Raw genomic sequence first — 22751 nt, forward strand, 5'->3', positions numbered from 1 at the left:
GTTTAGTATGTCATCAGAAATATCACCAAAAACGTCATAGTTTAGTATGTCGTCCAAAATTTTATCAAAAAGTCATAGTTTAATATGTCGTCAAAAATATCACCAAAAACGTCATAGTTTAGTATGTCGTCCAAAATATGACAAAAACGTCATAGTTTAGCATGTCGTGTATAACGACAGTAGATGTCCCTGGAATATTTTTTATGATTTACTAACAAAGCTTCAAGTAATAGAAAAAAAAATCCACCACTAAGAGCAGTTTGTTGTTTTGGATGTAGTTTAAAGCAGTTTTCATGGATTTGTAGTGAGATCTGTGAATGAAATTGGCTGATAATTGAGTGGAGTTTTGTTTCTTCCGCTGGATGGATGCAGCTTTAATCTTTAAACTCTGTTATTTTTGAAGTTTTCTCCGTTCTAAATGCCGTCTGTCCTCTCAGATACACCCTGAACATCCTGGAGGACCTCGGCGACGGTCAGAAAGTCACCGACGACACCATTGTGTCCTGGGTCAACGACACGCTGACACAGGCTGGAAAACCTACCATCTCCAGCTTCAAGGTAACAAATCCATGAATAATAATCGCTCCAGAAAGAGACTCTGCTGCACAAACAACAAGCTTTTTTAGATGATCAAATATTTCAGGATTATTTTCTTCTTTTCTTTGTCATCTAAAGTATACATCATCAGGGTTAAAACTGTCGGTAACAAATTTATACAATGTAAGTGAAATGTTTTCCAAAGTTTTCTGGTATTTCGACATAAGAACAATTAAAACTGCATCGGCAGATTAATTAAAAGAATCCTCAATTACACCTGCTATTATTAACAATTCATTCACAGTTATTTTTGAGAGAAAATCTGAAATTATTGCATCAACTTGCAAATTTTCACGAGCATTTTCAGGGTTTTCTTTGTCATTTTGTTGATGAAACGAATCAATCAGAACATCATAGGTCGCAGCTTTTATATATCGTTTTTCCAGATGTGTGTTTCTGCAGTGATGAAAGACTTCCTGACGCAACATTTCTTTACCACTTTAATGCTTTGGAGAAAAAAAGGACAACGGATCACAGATGTCACAGATCTGTTAATGACGAGAATGTCCAATAACTGATCGGTTAATGTCAGATTTGTCACAGTGACTGGTTACTTTGCAGGATGTTCAACATCCAGTCTGATAGGTATGAACAGTTGTAACACAGATAATGCGGATGACACGACTTTTTAAGCATTACATATTTTTCATTGGAAAACGCTGATCTCCAGCTGCATCCAGCTAACTCACCAACGGTTCCATTTCATGAAGACGCCTTTAAATGCGTCCTTCTTTTCCTCGGCTGTGAAGGATGCATCCAACATTTCCCAAGGTTCAGCTGGAGTTTTAACTGCTCACAACTTCACAAAGAAGCTGGATTTATCAGCAGCGGAGGATTATAGTTCTAAACATAAATATTGTGTCACAGCTCACTCTGATAGCTAACCATAGAAACGTTTAAAACCTGAAAATTAGTTTAAAAACATCCATTAAACTGCAGGTGCTGATCGTGCAATGAATCTTGGGACATGCTGGGCTGTGAAGGATGCACCTGTTATGACGCATTTGAAGGAGTCTTCATGAAATGAGATGGTCTCTGTTGTGACGCTTTCAACCTTCAAATGCAGCCTTGGAAGGACTCAGCCTCTAACACAGCTTCAGTATCTCAGCCAGTAGAACTATCTCTGCTGCTGAACTCCTTCAAAACGTACAACAACGTGAGGTTTTGTGTGTTTTGTTGTTTGTAGGACGGCTCCATCAGCAGCAGCATGCCGGTTCTGGACCTGATCGACGCCATCCAGCCCGGATCCATCAGATATGACCTGCTGAAGACAGAAGACCTGACGGACGAGGAGAAACTCAACAATGCAAAGTACGGAAACCTGGTTTTTAAGCAGATTACTTCACCTCAGCTTCGTCTTTTACATTTTATAGAGAACTTCACAGGGCAACTTAACCACCTACGATTACTTAAACCAGGGGTGTGGAACTCATTTTAGCTCAGGGGCCACATTCAGCCCAACTAGATCTCAAATGACCAGTAGAATCACAGCATAATAACCTCTAAATAACCACAACTCCAAATGTTTCCCTTTTTCTCAGTGCAAAAAAGTACATTAACATTTAATGAACTATCTTCTTACAAAACATTGTGAACAACTTGAAATTTCCTCAGAAAATAACACCTCAGTTCATCTTTACACATTACAGCGTACAGATCAGTTCATCTCTGAAGGTAGAAGACATTCAGCTGCAGGTATCTGGATGTACAGGGGGTCCTCGACTTACGTCTGAGTTCTGTTCCTACGCAAGTTGTTTTTGCCGCAATTCAGAACTGTGGAAAAATGTAAACAAAGCTGTTAGGTGCATCACGATATTGATCAGTTCTTCAGAAAAATCATGAATACCAACGAATTTCATTCATGTATGAATCATTTTACAAGAAGATATCAGAACATGTTGCACTGTTTTTACAACTTGATCTAATAATGTCCCTTAATGCTGGGTTATGCTTTCTGCATGAACGAGCCGCTTGGAAATGAGACGCTTGGAAATCCACTCGAGAAGAACGTGTGCGACTTTATACTCCATGCAGCGTCTGCTCCCAACCTGCAGGGGGCAGTGTATCTAAACACACGTCTACCTGGTATACTCTGGGACTAGAGTAGAAGGAGTTTGCCATTGTTTACACCACTTACAACATGGCATTTTACCGAATAGTTAGATTTCAGCAGTTAGTTGTATTTCCATACCATGAATTGTTTATAACGCGGTTGTCACGGTGATCTCTGTGTGATGAATTGTATAAATGTCTGAACTTCTGCTGCTAGGAGCTCCTGCTCTTCCGCCAGCTTTCTGTGTTGTCTCCGTCCGCATAGTTAGGAGGTGCGCAACGTGGAAATTTTCCGCTTGAGAAGGGCCGTGTAGGGGGGCGTGGCTGCTAAAGTGATGTAATTTGTCGACGCGGCAACAAGCTTTAGAAGGGTAAAAAGTTAGCGAATGTATCACAATCCAAGGTGGTGTACAACCGTCGAATGAAAACAAAGCCGGTCTTGTAGCGCCACATGACAACGTATTCGTCCCCTCTGCTCACCAACTAGTTCCATGTAACCGGTTCCACATAACGACAAAACGCCGTAGGTCAAGGACACCGTAAACCGAGGACCTTCTGTATACAATTTAAAAATCTGAGATACGGAGAGGGACGACTGTATTTTACTTCATGATCGAAACAACTTGTGAAGCTCTAGAAATTATTTCAAATGCACAATTAGCAGCTGACGTCTTCTCTGTAATTTTTACACTTTGCAAAGTCGTCCGTATGTTTCGACGCCCCGACTTGTAGACTGACCTTTAGCTGAAACTCAGCCGTGCTGCTTTTTCCCCATCAGGTACGCCATCTCCATGGCCAGGAAGATCGGCGCCAGAGTTTACGCGCTGCCTGAGGACCTGGTGGAGGTCAAACCCAAGATGGTGATGACGGTGTTCGCCTGCCTCATGGCCCGAGGCATGAAGAGAGCCTGAAGAGCAGAACGAGCTCCCAGAATGTGAGAGAAAGACGAGGAGATGAACGATTCAGAGAGATAGTCTAAAGACTGGAAATACTGCTGAGTTTATCAATATTTCAAGTTTTCGTAGCTCACTATGCAGAAATGTGTGAAGTTGTGGTTTTAAATCCACAACTTCATCACTTCCCACATTTCTGTTGGACAAAATGTACTTTTCAAGTGACCAAAACTTGAAATATTGATAAATTCAGGTGGTTTTTAGCAAGATTACGGGAAGAAAACTTCATATTAAAACCAATTTAATGCATCATGATAATGAGAAGGTCCTCAATTGTGCTTGGTGAAGTCTTAAACATCCAACCAGCAAGATTTCTGCCTTTAAATTAATATTTTTCAGGACTAAAAGCGCATCAATAACTCGTTTTCATCTTAATCAATATATAAGTTTCTGGTTCTAGACTGTGAAAGTGCCCAAAAACTGACCGAAGGCAGAAAAAGGCCTTTAAAGAGGCCTTTAAATAAATGAATTTTTGAGAAGGAAACAGTATTTTTTAAAGACTGTATTGACATTTTTCTGATCTTCTGTCAGTTTCAGGCTTTTTGTCGCCTTTTAAAATGAAGATTTGCTGCATTTTCTCAGTCACTAAATCTAATTTTATGGGTTTTTTGCCATTACTCATCAACTGCATCTTTAAAAAGAACTAATAATGAAGTATTTCCTCCTCTCTTTGCTGCACTATCATTGTTTTTTTTTCTAAAGACCTCAGGTTGTTATTTTCTTCTGTAAATGTAAAAGGAGTTTTCTGCAGCAGGTTCACCACATTTTTACTGTTTATTTCTTGTGCCAGATCAGGACATTTATGCCAAATGTACACAACAAATAAACTGATTTTTGTACTAAAACGTTTTCAGATATTTTACTTTAACCCTTTGGTGTTTAACTAACAGCAGATTAACAGCTGTGTTGATCTTTAAAGTTGTGGTTCAACACTTTCTTTTTGAGAATCAGATGTTAATTCTGATTTTACTCCTTAATCTGTCCATAAATGTGAGGCTACAGGCAGCAGCTGTTAGCTTAGCATAAAGACTGTAAACAACAACAAAATCCACCTACTAGCTCTTATTACAACTTGTTTATGTCAGAGTTCACGTCACTTTACTGGTCATTAATGTGTTTAATCCTCAAACATCCAACCCTGTAATTAATTAACTAAACTGTCTTTATGATTTCGGTCTGTCACAGCATATAAAACCAAAAAATGTCCTCTATACGCTCGGTTTCACAAATAAAACAGCATTATTGAGCTGAAAATGTGAACAATATTCAATAAAATCCCTAGAAATAAAATATATTAGAGCTTCCAGAATATTCACTGTGTCCCAGCTGTGATTAAAGCTTCGATATTGAGGTGAATAATTAGAAAAATTCTGAGATTCCAGTCGGTGAATTTTGTTTTTCTTGGACAACCAGGGGGAACTTTCCCTGTTTCTAGTCTTTATGCTGATATGAGCCAACTGTCTGTAGCTTCATGTTTAGCTTCTTATTTTGACATAAAACATTTATTTAAAAAAATAGTCTTTCAACAGCTTAGGTGTCTTTAACCTTCCTGTTGTCCTGCGGGTCAAAACTGACTTGTTTTAAAGTTCGAAAATGTGAAAAAAATATATATTTATTTTCAGAGTGAAACTTGTGATGTCCACATTTTCAACATTTTTCGGTGGAAAAAAAATGTTTCGCTGGATTTTGGTTGATTTTTTTTGGTCAATGTTCTGGAGAAAATATTAGAAGTTTTACCGATATATATGGAATCACTTTAGATATTTTTACTCATTTTTTTTGAAGATTTTTACTCATTTTTTGAAAATATTTACAAGAATTTTCTTGCCAAATTTGGGGGATTTTTTTGAATATAATTTTTAAGGGAAGCTTTTAAGAAATGACTGGAATTTTCTTCCTGAAGGTTTTGCAAATTTTCAGAAATTTGGGGGATTTTTTTGCAGACAAGGAAACAATATTTTTTGGTGCCTGTAAATGAAGACAACAGGAGGGTTAAAACGTCTTTACGTGTATAAAAGTATTCCAGTAACTTACCATTTGGCTGTTTTCGGCGATGATTCTTCTGTTAAGTTTGGTTTAACTCTGGTGTTTGTGGAGCAAAACTCACCTGATAAAGAAATGAGTGAAAATACAACAACAAAAAAACAAGAAACCACCTGAAAGAGTCAATTAAACAACCGGTTTAATTAAAGAAAACTCAGAAGGTTTCATTTCCAAAGGGGAAGAACGCTGCTGGGAAAAAAATTCATTTTCACTTTCAACGGAAAGGGAGAAAATGTCGACAAAGTTCTGAGGACGGTGGGAAAAGATTTAGAGTCTGAGGAACCCGACCACCACGTATTTACAGTATTTAGTCCCCGTCCGGAGAGTTTCTGGTGAACAAACTTGCTGCGTCTCCGTGACGACGCTCATTTGGCGGGTTTGGCCTCGGCGGGGTTCTCTCCGGTGTCCAGCGTCTTCAGGAGGCGGAAGAGGCCGGCGGCTTCACGGATGCGGCTGAACTCGATGCAGAACGCCTGGACCTCGATGAACAGGTCCTGGACGTTGATGATCTTGTTCCGGATCAGAGACTGGAGGAAGACGCAGACCAGACGGACCAGACGGTTCTGGAGGAGGGGAACAAGAATGTGAGATGTACTGAGTTAGCAGCAGGATTTCCTTTAAAAAGAAAACTCTAAACTCCAACAAAGAGGCAGAAACCATCCAACTTGTTCGGTTAAAGAGCCACGATTTCATGAAACCTTGTTTTTAATCATGACAGTTCTTAAACTGACGTCTGAATTTGTCAATATTTCAAGTTTTCATAGCTCAGAAATGTGTGAAATGATGAAGTTGTGGTTTTAAATCCACATTCTACGTGGATTTAAAACCACAACTTCATCACTTCACACATTTCTGCCGGACAAAGTGTACTTTTCAAGCTACAAAAACTTGAAATATTGATAAATTCAGGTGTTTTTAGCAATATTAGGAAGAAAAAACTTCATATTAAAATCTGTTTAACACCTTGTGATAAGGAGAAGGTCTTAAATTGTTCTTGGTGAAGTCTTAAACATCCAACCAGTGAGATTTCTATCATAATATGAATATTTTTCAGGACTAAACATGAAATCCTGCTAAACCTTCACTCAGATTGTTACAGCAGCTCATCAGTAACTCATTTTCATGTTCATAAATATCCAAAGTTTCTCGTTCCAGACTGTGAAGCCTCCAAGGTAGAAAAAGGAGTTAGAAATAGAACAAATCGGTGCCCTTAAAGGACATAAGTAACTTTTTAAAAAGGAAACAGCTAACTGCAGGTTAAACTTTGAATTATTAATTATTATTATTTATTACTGTGTTGACCTTTTTCTGATCTTCTGTCAGTTTCAGGCTTTTTATCACCTTTTTAAAATTAATATTTGCTGCATTTTCTCAGTCACTAAATCAAATGTTGTGGGTTTCCATTTTATGAAATCTTGTTTTTAATCACAACAGCTCCTTCTGGTGTGTTAAATTAATAAACTACATGTAAAATCACGCCTGAATTTGTCAATATTTTAAGTTTTGACAGCTCAAATTACTGTGACAGGATTCTGCATGCTCTGATTAGTGACTGTATCAAGTAATTCTGATTTCCTGGAAAAATTTTATGCTTTACTTAATAATATGTGAGTAAATTGATCATATGTGGATTTTAAACTGATGGTCAGATTAACTTTTACACTGGTGGCACCTCCCACCTGCTCACAGGCCAAACACATCACTTGCTGAACATTTTCTTATCTACAGATGCTACAATTTACCGATGTTCCCTAAACGCCCCACATATCAGGCTGCCAGACTCAGACAGGTCTGTGACTAAAAGTGATTTTTTAAAGAGTTTAATGAGGAAAAAACAGCACATGAACACCAGTGGTCAAAAGTTTGGGGTCACCCAGACAATTTCCATGTTTTCCGTGAAAACTCACACTTTTATCCATGTTCTAACATAACTGCACAAGGGTTTTCTAATCATCAATTAGCCTTTCAACACCATTAGCTAACACAATGTAGCATTAGAACACAGGAGTGATGGTTGCTGGAAATGTTCCTCTGTACCTCTATGGAGATATTCCATTAAAAACCAGCTGTTTCCAGCTACAATAGTCATTTACTACATTAACAATGTCTAGACTGGATTTCTGATTAATTTAATGGTATCTTCATTGAAAAAGAAGCACTTTTCTTTCAAAAATAAGGACATTTCTAAGTGACCCCAAACCTTTGAACAGCAGTGCAGATGTGCTCCGTATTCCACAAGAAACGCGCATTTTTAAGCGTAAATACTGCAGTCCACCAAAGTTATAAAAGTACTATTTTCCACCACTGTGGATAAAACAGTATCTGTCTGTACCAGTTAGAACGACACTAATAAATCTTAATGATCATCATTTACCAGCATAATGTGACTACTGGAAATTTAAACTCGCACTCTCAAAAACAGGTTTTAAATGTGAACATTGTGGAGCTCTGGAGAGAAGATATCAGTTTGGGACGTGGTAAACTATGAAGAACATATTTTGGGAAGAAAGAAGCAGCGCGGCAAATTAGAAACAACTTCCAGAATAACACAACACAAAATAAAGCTTCTGAACTTGGGTTGGTTTAAATACCACTGACAGGATTTATTTCTGTTTAGGGATGTGGAATTATTATTGTAATTTTTCAAGTTATTTTTTTTTGGCCTTTTGTTGGCTTTATTTGACAGTTTTTCAGTGGAGAGGCAGACAGGGAAGTAAGGAGGAGAATGGAGGGAGGACCTGCAGCAAAGGGCTGTAGCTGGAATCAAACCCAGGCTGCTGCATCGTTTATCTCCTACTGCTTCATCTCAACCAGCTGAACTATCTGGATATCCAGGACGTGAAATTATTCCATCTGAAATTACTTCTGTCTACAGCTGCTCCTGTCACTTCAGTCCTCATCATTGTGTATATTTTAAAGGATAATTTGTGTGTTGTTCTGTACCTGCATGTATTTGTCTTTGATCTGCTCACAGGTGGAGATGCAGTTGGAGATGTAGAGGTGGATGAACTCTGGAGGCAAATCTACAGCTGTGGTCAACCTGAAGAACGACAACAATAAATCAATGTAAAGTCAAATATTAACAGATGATGGTTTGATCTGGTTGTTTGGCTGCAGGAAAAAACCTCCAAGAACTGAAACCACTGTTTTCATTTAGATGGCTGGTTCCTGCAGTTATTAGATCAGACTAGACAACACAGTGTTTACGGTTTTGTTGTTTTACTGCAGAGTCACATGATCACTGTGTGTTAAAAACAGCTTTTAAATTATTCATATTATAAATACAACAAATGAGACTGAAATATCGTTACTTATTGTTGCTTAAACTAACAAAATCTTGGAAAACTCTAACTAAAGTCACACTTGAACTTGTTTAATGGTTCTTATCCAGGTTGTTTTCTCCTGACTAGATCATTGCTTGTGTTGTTTCTACTCTCAGATGTAAGTCAGTTTGAATAAAAGCTACATTAAATTGTAGAATTGCAAAACAAGGGACTAAAATGAACAGCGATTTAGCAAAGTGTTGCTGAAAAATGTTCATTTTTAACTTCAGGTGAGTAAAAACTTGGTAACTCAGATTGTGTGTAATTATTAACTCTGCTAAGACGTTAGAGCTTCGTGTGATTTGAATTTAATTACAGAAAAACACTTTCTACCCCAGAACCAGAAGAGAAATGAACCCTCCAACTATCTAAGTATCTGCTGGTGAGTTAACTGCTGCTGCTTTATGCAGCTTGTAGATATTTACTGAAACACACATTTATATACGTCTACACAGAACGATAAGCTTGTATATATTTTTCACAACTTCAAGTTAAACTTTTTCATGTGTATTAAGCATCCAGAAGGACAACATGAGTTAAACTACTGTTTTTATAGTTCTTTATACACATTAGAATCATCTGTTTTCATACATGGACAAGCATTTTCCTGCTGGACGTTATATTTATAGTTGAACATTTCTTACTGTATTTTTAAAAATGTCTGACTGTGTGAATGAACCGACAGGATTTCTGTTTAATGACAATAAAAATAAACTGAAGTGAACTGTTGACATCCTCAGGAATTCTACTGTAAACCATCATATAAGCTCATTCAGTCATCCTACTGTCAAGCATGTTTGCACTATTAGAACTGTTGTTCCTCGTTTGTTTTGAATATTCTACACTAAATCTGCCACTTTACCTCATTTTCATGTTTAAATTTCACTCAGTTCTAGTTTTCTTAGCTGTTGCTTAGTTCTGGTTTTGCTCCCTTTGTTCTTAGTTTACCTGATTTTTCCTTTCTACTTCTTAACTCACTTAGTATTTTTTATACTGTATTTCTGACTGTATATTCTATTTTTATGTCAACCTTCTAAGTGTTTATTTAATGTCTACTGTTGCATGAAGACAGAGTGAGTCATACTGATCCTTGCTGTGTCCTGTACATGTTAAAGAACTCACAGTAAATCTGAGTTGGACTCTGACAGAGGAACTTTATATTCCCACCTGTTGACGACCTCCATGGAGTGCAGTGACATGTCCATGTTGACCAGCACTGAGAAATACTCCGTGATCTGGCTGCTCTGCATCAGCTTCAGCAGCATCTCGATGGCCACCAGAGGGTTGTTCTCCACCAGGTCGGGCAGCTTAGCGGGCGACAGGCCGATGTGATAAACCAGCTTCGGGTCCTTTTCCAGCTCCGCCAACAGCTGCAGCAACAACAAAAGACGTTTACAGGCTGCATTTCTGATATTACAGCTCTACATTCTGCAATGTGAACAACTGAAGATGATAAAGATGCTGGGATAAGATCTGCAACAGATGGTCGACTAATTGAATTGTTATTTAGCAACTATTTGGATAATTTATGAGTAGTTTTAATGTTTTTAGGTGACTATGTGCCAGTGGCAGCTTCTAAAAAGTGAAGATTTTCAGCTTTTCTTTGTAATATGTGAGTAAATTGAACGTGTTTTGATTTCAGATAAGAGAAGATGATAAAAATTAGAAACAGCATTGGTTTGGCTTTTTTTTAAACAGCCTGATTACTGTTTAGTCCAACCTTAACCTATAGAACTAATAACAAACTCAGAGGTTCAGTGTCGTAGCACATAAAGCTATATCCTCCACTGTTGAGGGAGAACTTTTAAAGACCATGTTTCTGTTCTGAGATTTGCAAACCAATGCATCCGTAGTTGATAAAAAATATAGAACTTCATGTGTTAGATGAGACTTACTGCTGGTCAAATGAATTACAACAGAAACAATAAGATTTAAAAGTGTCCATCAGTTTAAAGGATCTAAATTCTCTCTGCAGCTGTGGGGTTGGGGGTTTAACAAAAAAAAACAAACAAAAAAATAAACTAAAATCATTCTGAATTGCTTATCTGACCTTAAGGTTATTCTAATTTTTTTAAAAGAAAAATTGTCTCTTCAAACAAAAATATTACTTTCATGTTTCAGCTTCTTCTGGTTGAGTCTGTGGAGCTTCCTTATGTCTGTTTTTATTCTTCTGATAAATCATTTTATCCTGTTTTAGCTTCAGTGTTTTGACAATTTCTACAACCTAATTGTGCTCGTTTTTATTCAGGATCCTCCCTTATTGTTTTCTGTTGTCTTAGTTTGTGTTTTTGTAGCTTCTTGAACCCTGGTCTGAATGTATTTTGACCCGGACCCACCTGGGACTGCTGCTGGGCCGACAGCGGGCTCTTGAAGGCTTTGGACATGATGCGTTTGATCTCCACGCCGGTGCTGTTCTTCACACACATGGACCGGTCCCACTGGATGCTGTGGTCCGGCTCGGTCGGGTTCAGCCACGCCAGCTCGTCCTCACACACATGAAGAGGAGGCGGCGGCCGGATGAACTCAGGCCGGAAGTGACCTGATGAGGAAACAACGAGGACGTTAAAAAGTCGAGCTGCAGACAGATTCTGGAGTGTTTTAGACTCCAGAATCATCCACTCATTCCCTCCTCTCTGTCTGGTTATTAGTAAACACTGAACTATGCATGAAGCTCCTCTGCAGAAACCCTTTCAGACTCTACTGTAAATCACTGCTGTCACTCAATTAAAACATATCAGATCGAAAATAGTGAACCAACTGACATTTTAGAGATGAATTCATACTATATTGAGCGTAATTTGCAAAATTAATAAATGAAATTTTTATTATTTTTTTGGTGTTGTGATAGGTCGCTCTGCCTCCATTAAACATATCAATGCAATAACTGTTCTTAATTTTAATATTTTCACACCATAACTCATGGATTTGTCTCATGCTTATTGTCATTTGGACGAGTTACACATAAAGAAAAGACAGATTCCATAAAAAATACATCTTAATACTATAAAATACTGCCTAATACTAGAAAATACGTCTCAACACGAGAAAATATCCATCAGAAATCTGTATAAAAGCCACCTTGAACTAACATACTTTAGCTCCTGGTTCTGAGTCTCTTGTGTCAGTTTTCTCATAATAAATCTCTGTCCTTAAGGTTAAACCAACATTAACATTAGAGCCACTCACTCTCCAGAGGAGGCCTCGGTCCTGTGACCAGAGACTCTGTGATCTGATTGGCCACGGAGCTGTCAAAGCCTGAGTTGGAGGAGTCTGGGTCGGGGTCGTTCAGGATGCTGGGGAAGCTGGCTTTACTCTGAGTCGGCAGCTCGGACTGACGCTCTGCAAGACCAGGACACGGAAAACAGACTTTAAAAATAGAAACAAGCAGGAGAAACACAAAGTTCTTTGGGCTAGAATGTAATCTAATCATATGTACGCGTACAGACTACTAGCTTCTACATCCACCTAAGTCTTTGTTGTTCATCACACAAAAAAATAAAGTAAAAATAAATCTGCATCTGAAGTTTCAAAAATGAAGAAATGCTCATCAGATTTGGAGCTAGATGTGTTTCTGTTCATCTGTTTAAACTTTTTCTGAGCCATGGCTTATTGTTATCATCTGACTACAAACTGAATATTGATAAATATTGCACTACAGTACTGTGTATATATATTCTTTTCTAGATGTGTAAATATCTATTTTATTTTTTTCAATAGATATTTTATTGTTCTCTCTTTTCCATATTCCTAGAGTGACACCAACAGCCGAAACCAAATTCTTTGCATGTTGTGTACATACTTGGCCATTAAAGCTGATTCTGAAAAGTAATGACTGACTGAATTTTCTTTAGGTCCACTGCGATCCTTTAAAATGCAGCTTTCATCTGAATTGCAAAAGTTTGTTGTTGGACCTCTACACCATCAAAAATGGCAAAATCTCTCATTTGTTTCGCGTTTTGCAACTCTTTTCTGTTATTCTATACACAAAAAACGACTTCGAAAATAATTAGTTTTCAAATCTATAATGTTTTTTGTGCAGTGCGTCTCATATTTGGGCCCCTACAGAACAACAAATGTCAAATGATCCTCTCACATCTCCAGCTCCACTGTTTGCTGCTGTGTGAACCGACCTGCTAACGCCAGCTGCAGCCCACTGATGTCTATAGTCTGAGGCATGTTGCCGACGTCCATGCAGGACACCTGTCTGGGCGTCTTCTTGAACAGATCTCTGGGCGGCGCCAACATCAGCTGGGACAGGAAGAACTTCTCTGGTTGGGTGATGGGAGGAAGGAAGCCTGGACACAGAACAGGACAATTAAAATCTGAATCTGTTTGACTCAATATGAGGCTGAGATTCATGTTATCCAGCCACATTTTCAGTGCTTTAGTTGAGAGGTTGTTTTTTTGTGTTTTCTAAATAAACTGGGCCAAACAGGTGGGTTTTATACAGTATCAGGGGTTTAAATTAAATGTCTTGTAGCTTTAGAATATTAATTTATGTACATAATCATGCCTTTATATTTTCTATTTCCCCTGTGTGCTCTGCTGTCATCTCTTATTCCTGTATATTCACTATGTTTAATGCTGCTGGCTTTTTGAATTTCTCTCAGGAAATAAGGAAAGTACCTACATACCTGCCTGTAGGAGCATTTGGAAGAAAACCTTTCAGATACATCTGTAATGCTAAAAGTAATTTTCTAGACATTCAATCAATTATTTGATAATTTACATAGTTTCATTCATAATAAACATAAATATTAGTTGGAGTTCTGCAACTAAAGATACTGTAGGAACATCAGGGAGAAACCAAGAACATAAACTGAACCTGTCGGATACATAGGTAATGTCAAAACTAATTTTCTGGACATTTAATCAATTATTTGACAAATTATACTGTTTTATTCATAATAAAAATAAATACTAGTTGTTGCTCTGTAACTGTAGATGCTTTATGAGCATCTAGAAGAAATCATGAACATAAACCGAACCTTTCTGGTAATGCTAAACCTAATTTTCTAGACATTTAATCAGTTATTTGGAAAATTAAATCGATTTACTCATCAAAAAAAACTCTGTATACTCTTTAAAAAAAATACTGTCACTTGTATATTCTGTAGATTTTTTCCCATATCTTTTATATATATATATATATATATATATATATATATATATATATATATATATATATATATATAAAATTGTATCATCTCTTTATACTCAAATATTCTGTGTTGTCTCATTTATTGAATATCAGCACTTAACAACTAATTAACAACTTAATATCCCTCCAGGGATTAAAAAAGTCATCTAAGTCTAAAAAAAAATAAGTCTCATTTGGGTGTTTTTGCATGAAAATGTGACAAAACTAATAAATTACTCATTAAATTTACTAATAGTTGATTTTCTTAGAAGGACATTAAGTTGTTACAGCAGCATTATATTCAATAAAGTGGTAAACAATAGAACACAGAATATTGGGGCATAAAGTGACGGTAGAATAAGATAAAATAAGGTAAATAAAATAACAATATAGAAAATATAATATATATTAAAAAAAATCAACAGAATATACAAGAGTGACAGAATGTGCAGTTGAGAATGTGGTTTGTTGTGTTTTCTGTCACTTCAACAATAAACTCCTGGGTGGTAAGAGTCTCCGGACACTCGGACCTACCTGACAGCACCTTCTCCGGCTCCTCTCCGGCCGGTGCGGGGTTCAGCAGGTGGGCGAACACGGCGGCGAACGGGTTGGCGGCCAGCGGCTCCGTGCGGTACATCTCCCAGAGCAGGTAGAGGGCGGTGAGCCGCTGCGGGGAGCTGGGCAGCAGGTCGGGCTGCTGGAGGAGCATGACCAGCACCGAGCCCACCCTGAAGTGTTCCGCCTTCCCGAAGTAGTGGTGGAAGTGCGTGGAGAGGCTCTCGAAGGTGTTGGTGCAGGCCTCCTCCGAGATGATGCTCAGCAGGTTGGTCAGCTCCTTCGGGGCGAGCGTCATGGTGTCCTCACCCGGACTCAACTCAGCTTGAGAACCGTTTAACAGCTGCGTGTTTTCAGTTAACAAAGCAGACAACGCATCTCCGAGACAACCCGGCGGAGTTAAAACATCTCCGTGGAGGACATTTAAAAAGTTATCGGCTCAAACTCATCACGCGACTTCTGGAGCTGCGTTAGCAACGAGTTAGCTCGGCTAGCGTAGCGGCGCTAACTGACAAAAAGCGGCGAAGTCATAACAAAACTCAACGCTCTGCCCGAGAAACTCCACACTGGGCGGTTCGGTAACTACATAACAATCTTAAAAATCCAACAGACGTAAGAAAAGCCAAAAAAAAAATCAGATCCGCAAGAGCGTTTTCACGATTGTTTCACATGAGTGTGGTCCTTTAGCCGTTTAAATTCAGATTTGACCCTGCCGGTGAGGTGCATTATGGGTGACGTTGTTTCCTGTTTGGGGCTTTCACTTCCGTTCCAAACGAGAATTTCGTCTTGTAAAAAAACTCACGCAAACACTTTTAACTGATATCTAACTGCAAAACATGGTTATTATGTTTGGATCATAATTTTTAAAATTACGAAAACCACATTTTTAATGGTAAAACCAGCGTGAAAATAGCGGTATTTTAGCTTAGCAGCGCAGGCTAACGAACTTCCTCCTTTACCCATCCGTAGTGATGGTCCTCTGATACCCGAGGCTTCGACACATGCGCTGTAGCTCATGAAGCAAACGTATCGAGCCACTGTGCCGAGGCGTGGTTTGGTCACGTGACTCGTGACGTTTGAATCACTTCGGTGACGTTTGAAGCACTGAACTGCTTCGAATCACCTGATTGGTTCGGTTTGTTATGTGAATCACTCAGCGGGATCGAGTGTTCCGGGATAGGAGATCCCTATTTAGTGTTGTTCAATTGAATTCTTTTTCGCAGAATAGATTGTTTTTTTTGCTGTTGTTTTTGCTTTGAGAGTTAGTAGTATGTCAGATTTCGTATTTCGTAGAGAATAGATAGATAGATAGATAGATAAGATATATATATATATATATATATATATATATATATATATATATATATATGTATGTATGTATGTATGTATGTATGTATGTATGTATATATATATATAATTTATATATATATATATATATATATATATATATATATATATATATATATATATATATATATATATATATATATATATATACCCAACTCACCACCCCCATGCCACAACACCTGGCACAGAACCTTGTCAGGTGCTTAGCTGAGAGACTACAAACCAAAGAAAAGAACAGTTCACTGACTGTTGCTACACTTGTGGCTCTGCAGTTCAAAACTTTTGGATTCACCAATCAGAGTGGCAGCCAGCGTGAAAGAACGTTTAATAACAGAATGCACAACAATTAACATAAAGAATACCAAGCAGCAGTCATCTACGTCACAAGCACCACTGCAGCCTCGTCCTCCACCACCAGCAGCACCTTCCACAGGTATTCTTTTTCTCTTCTGAATAGGGAATGACTGACATTTCTGGTGATGATGATGATGATCTTCAATATTTTTCAGTTCAACTGTGGAGCCTATTAGACGAAGACGCAAGTAGAGCCTGGCAAATGCAAAGCGCCACAGTGAATGCAATTGTAGAAAGAACGGCAGACCCACTGGCTTACTGGGCAACCCACAAAACTGTTTACCCAAACTTGTACAATGGAGCCAAACATTTCCTGTGTACCTCAGCCTCATCTGTGCCGTGTGAACAGGTTTTGGGGAGATAGTGAGTAAAAGAAGGAACTGCTTGAGTCCCAAACAATGTTCCCTGTAATTTTTCCTGAGTGTGAGCAAACACACAAATTCCCTGAGCGTCCCTTGGACCACTGTGAGCAACATCAGACGTGTGCACTGTGGTCACACCAGCATCACATCCATTCAAGTTACATGGTTCATTAAAAGAATCAAATTACAGCATTTACATTTCTGTTAAAACACTTTGTCAACAGGAGCCAGTTGAAGGCTGCAGTGATTTTAGTGACACTACAATGTATAAGAGTGAAGTTATTGAATATTTGTCTCTCTTTACTGTTGCAGAGGTTTTGCAAATTGCAGACGGACCCTGTTCACTCCATAGACACCAATGTTATTCCTGTAGCTTGAAAGACAGCTACTTTTGATAAAACTGGGCTTGTAGCACATTGTCTGCCTTGCAACAATGGGAAAGAGGCATCGTTTATGTTTTGACAACCTATATCTAATGAGTTATTGATGCTGGAAGTCCCAATCTGTGAATATCTTTCCAACTTTACTGAACTTGGGGCCACTACCACCTAAGGAGTGATATATTTAATTCTGAAAAAAGCATTTAGCCATACTTAAAGATTTAAGTGCTTTATTAACACGGAACTAAAAATTTTGTATTGTTTTATGATCACAGGTTCTGTCTGAAAAGAGGTGGCATCATTTTAAACAGTGAAATCAAACTAATAAAATGTAATGACCAACCAGTGAGCAATACTAGATTCTGCAAAAACATAAACAACTTTTTTAAAAATCTAAATCTTATCTTAACACAGTTAATGTATTAACTTATTTTTGTGTGTATGCATGTATTTATTGATTTATTTAGTACTGTTAACATATCAGAGTTCTGAGTGAGTTTTTCTTAAGATAGACAAAGGCCATTTATTGATTACATATAGGCTCTTAAATGTTTATTAAAAACTAAAAAGCATTAAAAAAAAAAAACAACTTAGGCATTTATTGAGTCACTAAAATACTGTAGAGTACAGACCACATCAGCATGATTATAAGCATCCTCTGGTAAATGAACAACCAGATACTGATGTCTCTCACCATATGGACTTCAGGAGATGACTGGGGGATGATAAACTGTGACCTACTGGTTGGGTTCTCTCTGTTCTCATGTTTCTTACATGTTTGTCCCCTGACAGCCGGGTCCTAATGTTTTTTGAGCAACACACCATACTATGACGTTTTTACAATGATGGTTCTACTATGGAACCAGTTTGACATGTTCAGGTGTTCTTTGTGTGAAAACAGAGATTTCAGGTATCAGAAGGTGGTTTTCAACTTTCTTTGTTAACTTTCTGCTTCAACTTTAAACTAAATTTCCTTCACTAACCCAGCCCTCTGGACTTCCAGTAAGCTGTGTTCCTATTGGCTGTCCAGGTGGCTGCTTGGTGTTATCAGGAACACCTGAGCAGCTTGGTGTTATCAGGAACACCTGAGCAGCTCAGTGTCTTCCTGCTTTATTTAGCTGCAGACAAACATTTCCTCTGCTTCTCTTCACCAGTGAACTGGGTTTGGCTCCATTGCTTCAGTTTGTTCTTTAGGCGTTGCCTTGCAGCTTCCAGCAGTAAAATCGTCTTTAATGTGTTTCTTGGTGTGTTTTAGGGCTTTGTACTGGATAGTTGTCTTGGTAAATGAGGTTCTTTAGCCACAGTTAGCACATGGTGCTAATGTCTGCAGTGATTAGTGGGTTTGGTACAGTTGAGTTGTGTCTGTATCTTGGCTGTAGTGAGTCTTTAGAGGTTTTTGGTCAGACACATTCTGTATTCTTGTTTGAGAACCAACGTTGGTTGTCCAGAAGGTAAGAGTTCCTGTCCTGATTCTCTGTTCTCAGAGGTTCTCTGGTAGGCTGCAGGAGACTTTAGCGTTTGGGTTGTGCTAGTTTGGTTTTTGTATGGTTTCATTTGGACGACTATCTTGAGGCCCCTCCATGTGGTTTAGTGAGGTTTTCTGGAACAGTTCTACAAAGCAACCTGCAGCAGAAGAGACTTTGAGAGTTTTTAGGAAGTTCTGGAGACCAGACTTTAGAGCAGCAGAAACATTTGTCAGCAGTTTGAGCAGGAGAAGGTGAGCTTCAGAGTAGAAATGAGACAGAAACCTTCTTGACCCGTGTGGTGAGGTCCTGTACCAAGAGTTTGAGCAGGTTGTGAAGAGTCTGTAGTTCTTTGGTCTGAAAGCACAAGAAGAGTCGACTCATTAAAGGAGAAAACAGGAGATATTGTTGGTTCTTCTGTCACTCTGCAGTTTCCTTAGACTGAATATCAAGTTTATATTTTAAATGATTTCCCATGTGAGCCCAAGAAGACTTCAATAAACTCCCTCCATCCCCTGGACACAACATATTTTATTACCATGTTAAATCTTTTTTTTTTAAAATATCTGTTTTTGAGTTTTGATCATAGTTTTTTTTCTCTTTGCTTGTTTAGTTTTGTCATCTGCATAAAAGGTGCTAAACAAATAAAGTTGAATTGATAAACTGAATAATTGACTAACTCATGATTGTGGCAACAGAAGTATTTTCACTGTGATTTAAGGGTTTATTTCATTTTTAAGGTTGGGGTTAAAATCTTGACAGAAAAAGAAGATTAATGAAATAAACTACATAACAAAAAGCAATTAAATCAAACAAAAAAAATAATACAATAAAACTTTTAAAAAATATTATTGTTATAAAGATTTAAGAAATTTAAGATGTAATTTTCTAATTAAACATTTAATTTTTTAATTAAATGTTTTGTCTTTTTAAAGGTTTAATAATCTAATTAAATGTTTTGCATTTTTTTAAATGTTTAATATTCTTGTTTAATTTTATTTTTTAAATGTTTAATTATGGAAAATACTTTATCTGTAATTTCTGATATTTGTATTTTAAAATTTTTGTTTAATTTCATAATTACATATTGTATCTTGTTGAATTATCTAATTCAATATTTTGTCTGTTTAATAGAGTTAAACATTAAATACAATTAAATTATATATACATATACCACCTTTTAATGTTTAGTTTTCTTTTTAAATGCTTCATTGTATTTTCTGTTTAATTCCTATTTGAAGTTTTATTTTCTTTATGATGTAATTTTCTAATTAAACATTTAATTTTTTAATTAAATGTTTTGTCTTTTTAAGGGTTTAATGATCTGATTAAATGTTTTGCATTTTTAAAAATGTTTAACATTCTTCCTGTTTAATTGTATTTTTTAAATGTTTAATGATGGAAAATACTTCATCTGTAATTTCTGATATTTGTATTTTTAAAATTTTGTTTAATTTCATACTGACATGTATTGTATGGTGTCGAATGATCTCATTCCATATTTTGTCTGTTTAATAGAGTTAACATTTAAATTACATTAAATTATATTAAACAGACAAAATATGGAATGAGATCATTCGACACCATACAATACATGTCAGTATGAAATTAAACAAAATTTTAAAAATACAAATATCAGAAATTACAGATGAAGTATTTTCCATCATTAAACATTTAAAAAATACAATTAAACAGGAAGAATGTTAAACATTTTTAAAAATGCAAAACATTTAATCAGATCATTAAACCCTTAAAAAGACAAAACACGAGTCCCCATATAGCTCAACGGGTTAAGCAGGTGACTCATGTACAGGAGCTGGTCTCTGACGCAGCGTTCCGGGTTCGAGTCCCGCCAGTGGCTCTTTGCTGCAAGTCTTCCCCCGACTCTTCTCCCCTGTTTTCCTGTCTGTCTCTCACTACACCTAACCAAAAAAGACAATACATTTAATTAAAAAATTAAATGTTTAATTAGAAAATTATATCTTAAAGACAATAAAAGTTCAAATAGGAATTACACTGAAAATACAATGAAGTATTTAAAAAGAAAATTAAACATTAAAAGGTGGTAAAACATTTAAAAAGGAAAACCTTAAAGATTTAATCGAAATATTAACAGACTGTCTGAAGGTTCAAACTAACAGAGAACTACTCAAGAACTTTTAAGATTTCAGTCCTCAGACTGTGTGAAGGTTCAAACTAACAGAGAACTACTCAGGAACTTAGAAGATATCAGTCCTTGGACTGTCTGGAAGTTCAATCTAACAGAGAACTACTGTGGGACTTAGAAAATTTCAGCCCTCAGACTGTGTGAAAGCTCAGGTCCTGAGGACTCGGGAGGTCTGGAGGCTTTGAAAGTCTTGGAACTGAGGGTTCAACCCTCCAGCACAAGGGCTGAAGTCCAGCCTCCTGAGAAAAACGATCGAGTCGAGACTCAAGTAAAAAAAAAACCTCGAAAATGGCAAAAAAAAAAAATAGATGATAAATGCGCAAAAAAAAAAAAAAAAAAAAAAAAAAGTATCGCGCGCAGCTTAGAGGGAACAGTGGTCCCAAAACTGTTGATAAATCATTTCTCAATAAAAACTCATAACCAGTTACATAAGCACACCCTCTTTACTGTCCTCTTTACCAATAAACCCCAAGACATACTTTGCCAAAATCCATAATAATCCATAAAATCTTTATTTGCACCAGCCCCATGTGAAAATGACATCAGTCTGTATTTGTAGAGCATCTCATGAATGTAGCAGCACCGTTTAAATGTTTCATAACACAGAATATAAGCAAAGAGTATATAGGGATACAGACAAACATGGGAAATAAGAAACGTGCTCTTCAATAGTTATTGGCATTATTATTACTAGTAATATTACTTTTGTGTCCACTACAACCCATACAATCATCTAGTGTAGTCAAACAGGAATGTGTGCATGGCGAATCAAATCCAAAACAATCCATGAACCAACGACCACGTCTTGATTGCACTTCATATTATTGACCACTAGATGTCCTACTCGAGCACTGTGTGTCATTGAGGCCTCGAGTAATGAACCATGTTTTGAATGAAGTGTCGAAGCTTCAACAAAGCCTCGATCAGCCATCACTACCCATCCGCCATTGCGGTGTTTTGCTGTGTCAGAATAAAATGAGCACCGGAAACCGTATTGAATGTGAATTTATTAAAAGTTAAAATTAGTTCTAGAACATAATTAAGTCTGCAAAAATCAAAGGGGTCTCAACGTTTTGTGAATTAAAGTATGTATACATTTTTAAGTTTCATAATATAAAACTTGAGTTTTTTTTTACCCTCTTACATTACTTCATTGTTGTCTCACCAAACATACTCAAATGATGGATGTTTACATTGTAGGTGTTGTTTTTACTGAGCGTGAACAATCCAGCTTCACTCATTGTCCACCTGAAACCTGAATTAACTTGCAGAACAGAGTAAAGCTGGACTATCCTTTTATCCTTCAGGCAATCCAGGCTTCTAGTTTTGTCTTATTTTACTCTAAGCTGCTCTTGTTTTTAGTTGAGACATTTGTTTTTAAATCTAAAATGCAGTAATTATTGTTTTTTAAATTATTTTATTAACTTAATATTTGTATAGGTATTATCACCCAGATTAATTTTTTAAGCCTAATCTTGAATTTTCTGACTTTCCTCCATAGATCAATGTATTCTGTCTTTAAACGAAGTTTTAATTAATAAATTAGTTTGTTATATTATTTTATTTTTTCTATTTGCAGTTTGATTCCTTTCCACTGTGGTGCAGAAGTTCTGTATCGAAAAATTTAAACTTTTTTTTTTTTTTTTTTTAAGCTAATGTGTGAATTCCCTAATCATTTAAAAACTATTTGCAGTCTTGATTTTTTTCATCTTTTTTTTGGTCATTTTCTTATCTATTTTGAATGTTATTTATTTATTCTTAATTTTAAAAAAAAATTATTTAAAAGTTCAAATTTTTAATTTTGTGTGCCGGGTTTCAGTCGCCTTTTAACTAACCTGAATGAAAGATGCAACAATATACAAACAAAGCTTGATTTAAATTAAAATTACACGTAAACATACCACCATATTTAATGACATGAACACCACTGAAGACTTAGTGGGCTCTGTTTCTGCACTAAATAATGATTTTATTATTTCTAGGTATTATAAACATTCTGAGGCTTTACTTAACAT

At 36.8% G+C, this 22751-nt stretch overlaps 2 protein-coding genes across 2 annotated transcripts in view; one reads left to right on the plus strand and one right to left on the minus strand.

The window, feature by feature from the left end:
* The window catches only part of lcp1 (lymphocyte cytosolic protein 1 (L-plastin)), a 28704-nt gene extending 24257 nt beyond the window's left edge, over positions 1-4447 (plus strand). Inside the window, exons 14-16 of the mRNA XM_055015562.1 lie at positions 382-558; positions 1784-1908; positions 3428-4447. Of these exons, the coding sequence (XP_054871537.1) occupies positions 382-558; positions 1784-1908; positions 3428-3560 (435 nt within the window). The 3' untranslated portion in view covers positions 3561-4447. The remainder of the gene's footprint in view (positions 1-381; positions 559-1783; positions 1909-3427) is intronic.
* A 1319-nt stretch (positions 4448-5766) lies between these two features.
* Positions 5767-15611, minus strand: cnot11 (CCR4-NOT transcription complex, subunit 11). The gene is made up of 7 exons (XM_023299369.3): positions 14643-15611; positions 13099-13263; positions 12155-12307; positions 11305-11507; positions 10136-10338; positions 8589-8685; positions 5767-6208 (listed from the first exon to the last, which is right to left on the minus strand). The coding sequence occupies exons 1-7, from the start codon at positions 14959-14961 to the stop codon at positions 6011-6013; spliced, it is 1338 nt and encodes a 445-aa protein (XP_023155137.1). The 5' UTR covers positions 14962-15611; the 3' UTR covers positions 5767-6010.
* Between the last annotated feature and the right edge of the window lie 7140 nt (positions 15612-22751).

The sequence above is a fragment of the Amphiprion ocellaris genome, chromosome 11 (assembly GCF_022539595.1).
Source record: "Amphiprion ocellaris isolate individual 3 ecotype Okinawa chromosome 11, ASM2253959v1, whole genome shotgun sequence".
Classification (NCBI taxonomy): Eukaryota; Metazoa; Chordata; class Actinopteri; family Pomacentridae; genus Amphiprion; species Amphiprion ocellaris.

Excerpts from the sequence above, each read along its gene's own strand:
- cnot11 (XM_023299369.3), bottom strand. The coding sequence starts at position 14,961 with ATGACGCTCGCCCCGAAGGAGCTGACCAACCTGCTGAGCATCATCTCG. Across the intron at positions 8,686-10,135 it reads TCCATGGAGGTCGTCAACAG|GTTGACCACAGCTGTAGATT; the intron begins GTGGGAATATAA and ends GTCGTTCTTCAG. Across the intron at positions 6,209-8,588 it reads TCAAAGACAAATACATGCAG|AACCGTCTGGTCCGTCTGGT; the intron begins GTACAGAACAAC and ends CCCCTCCTCCAG.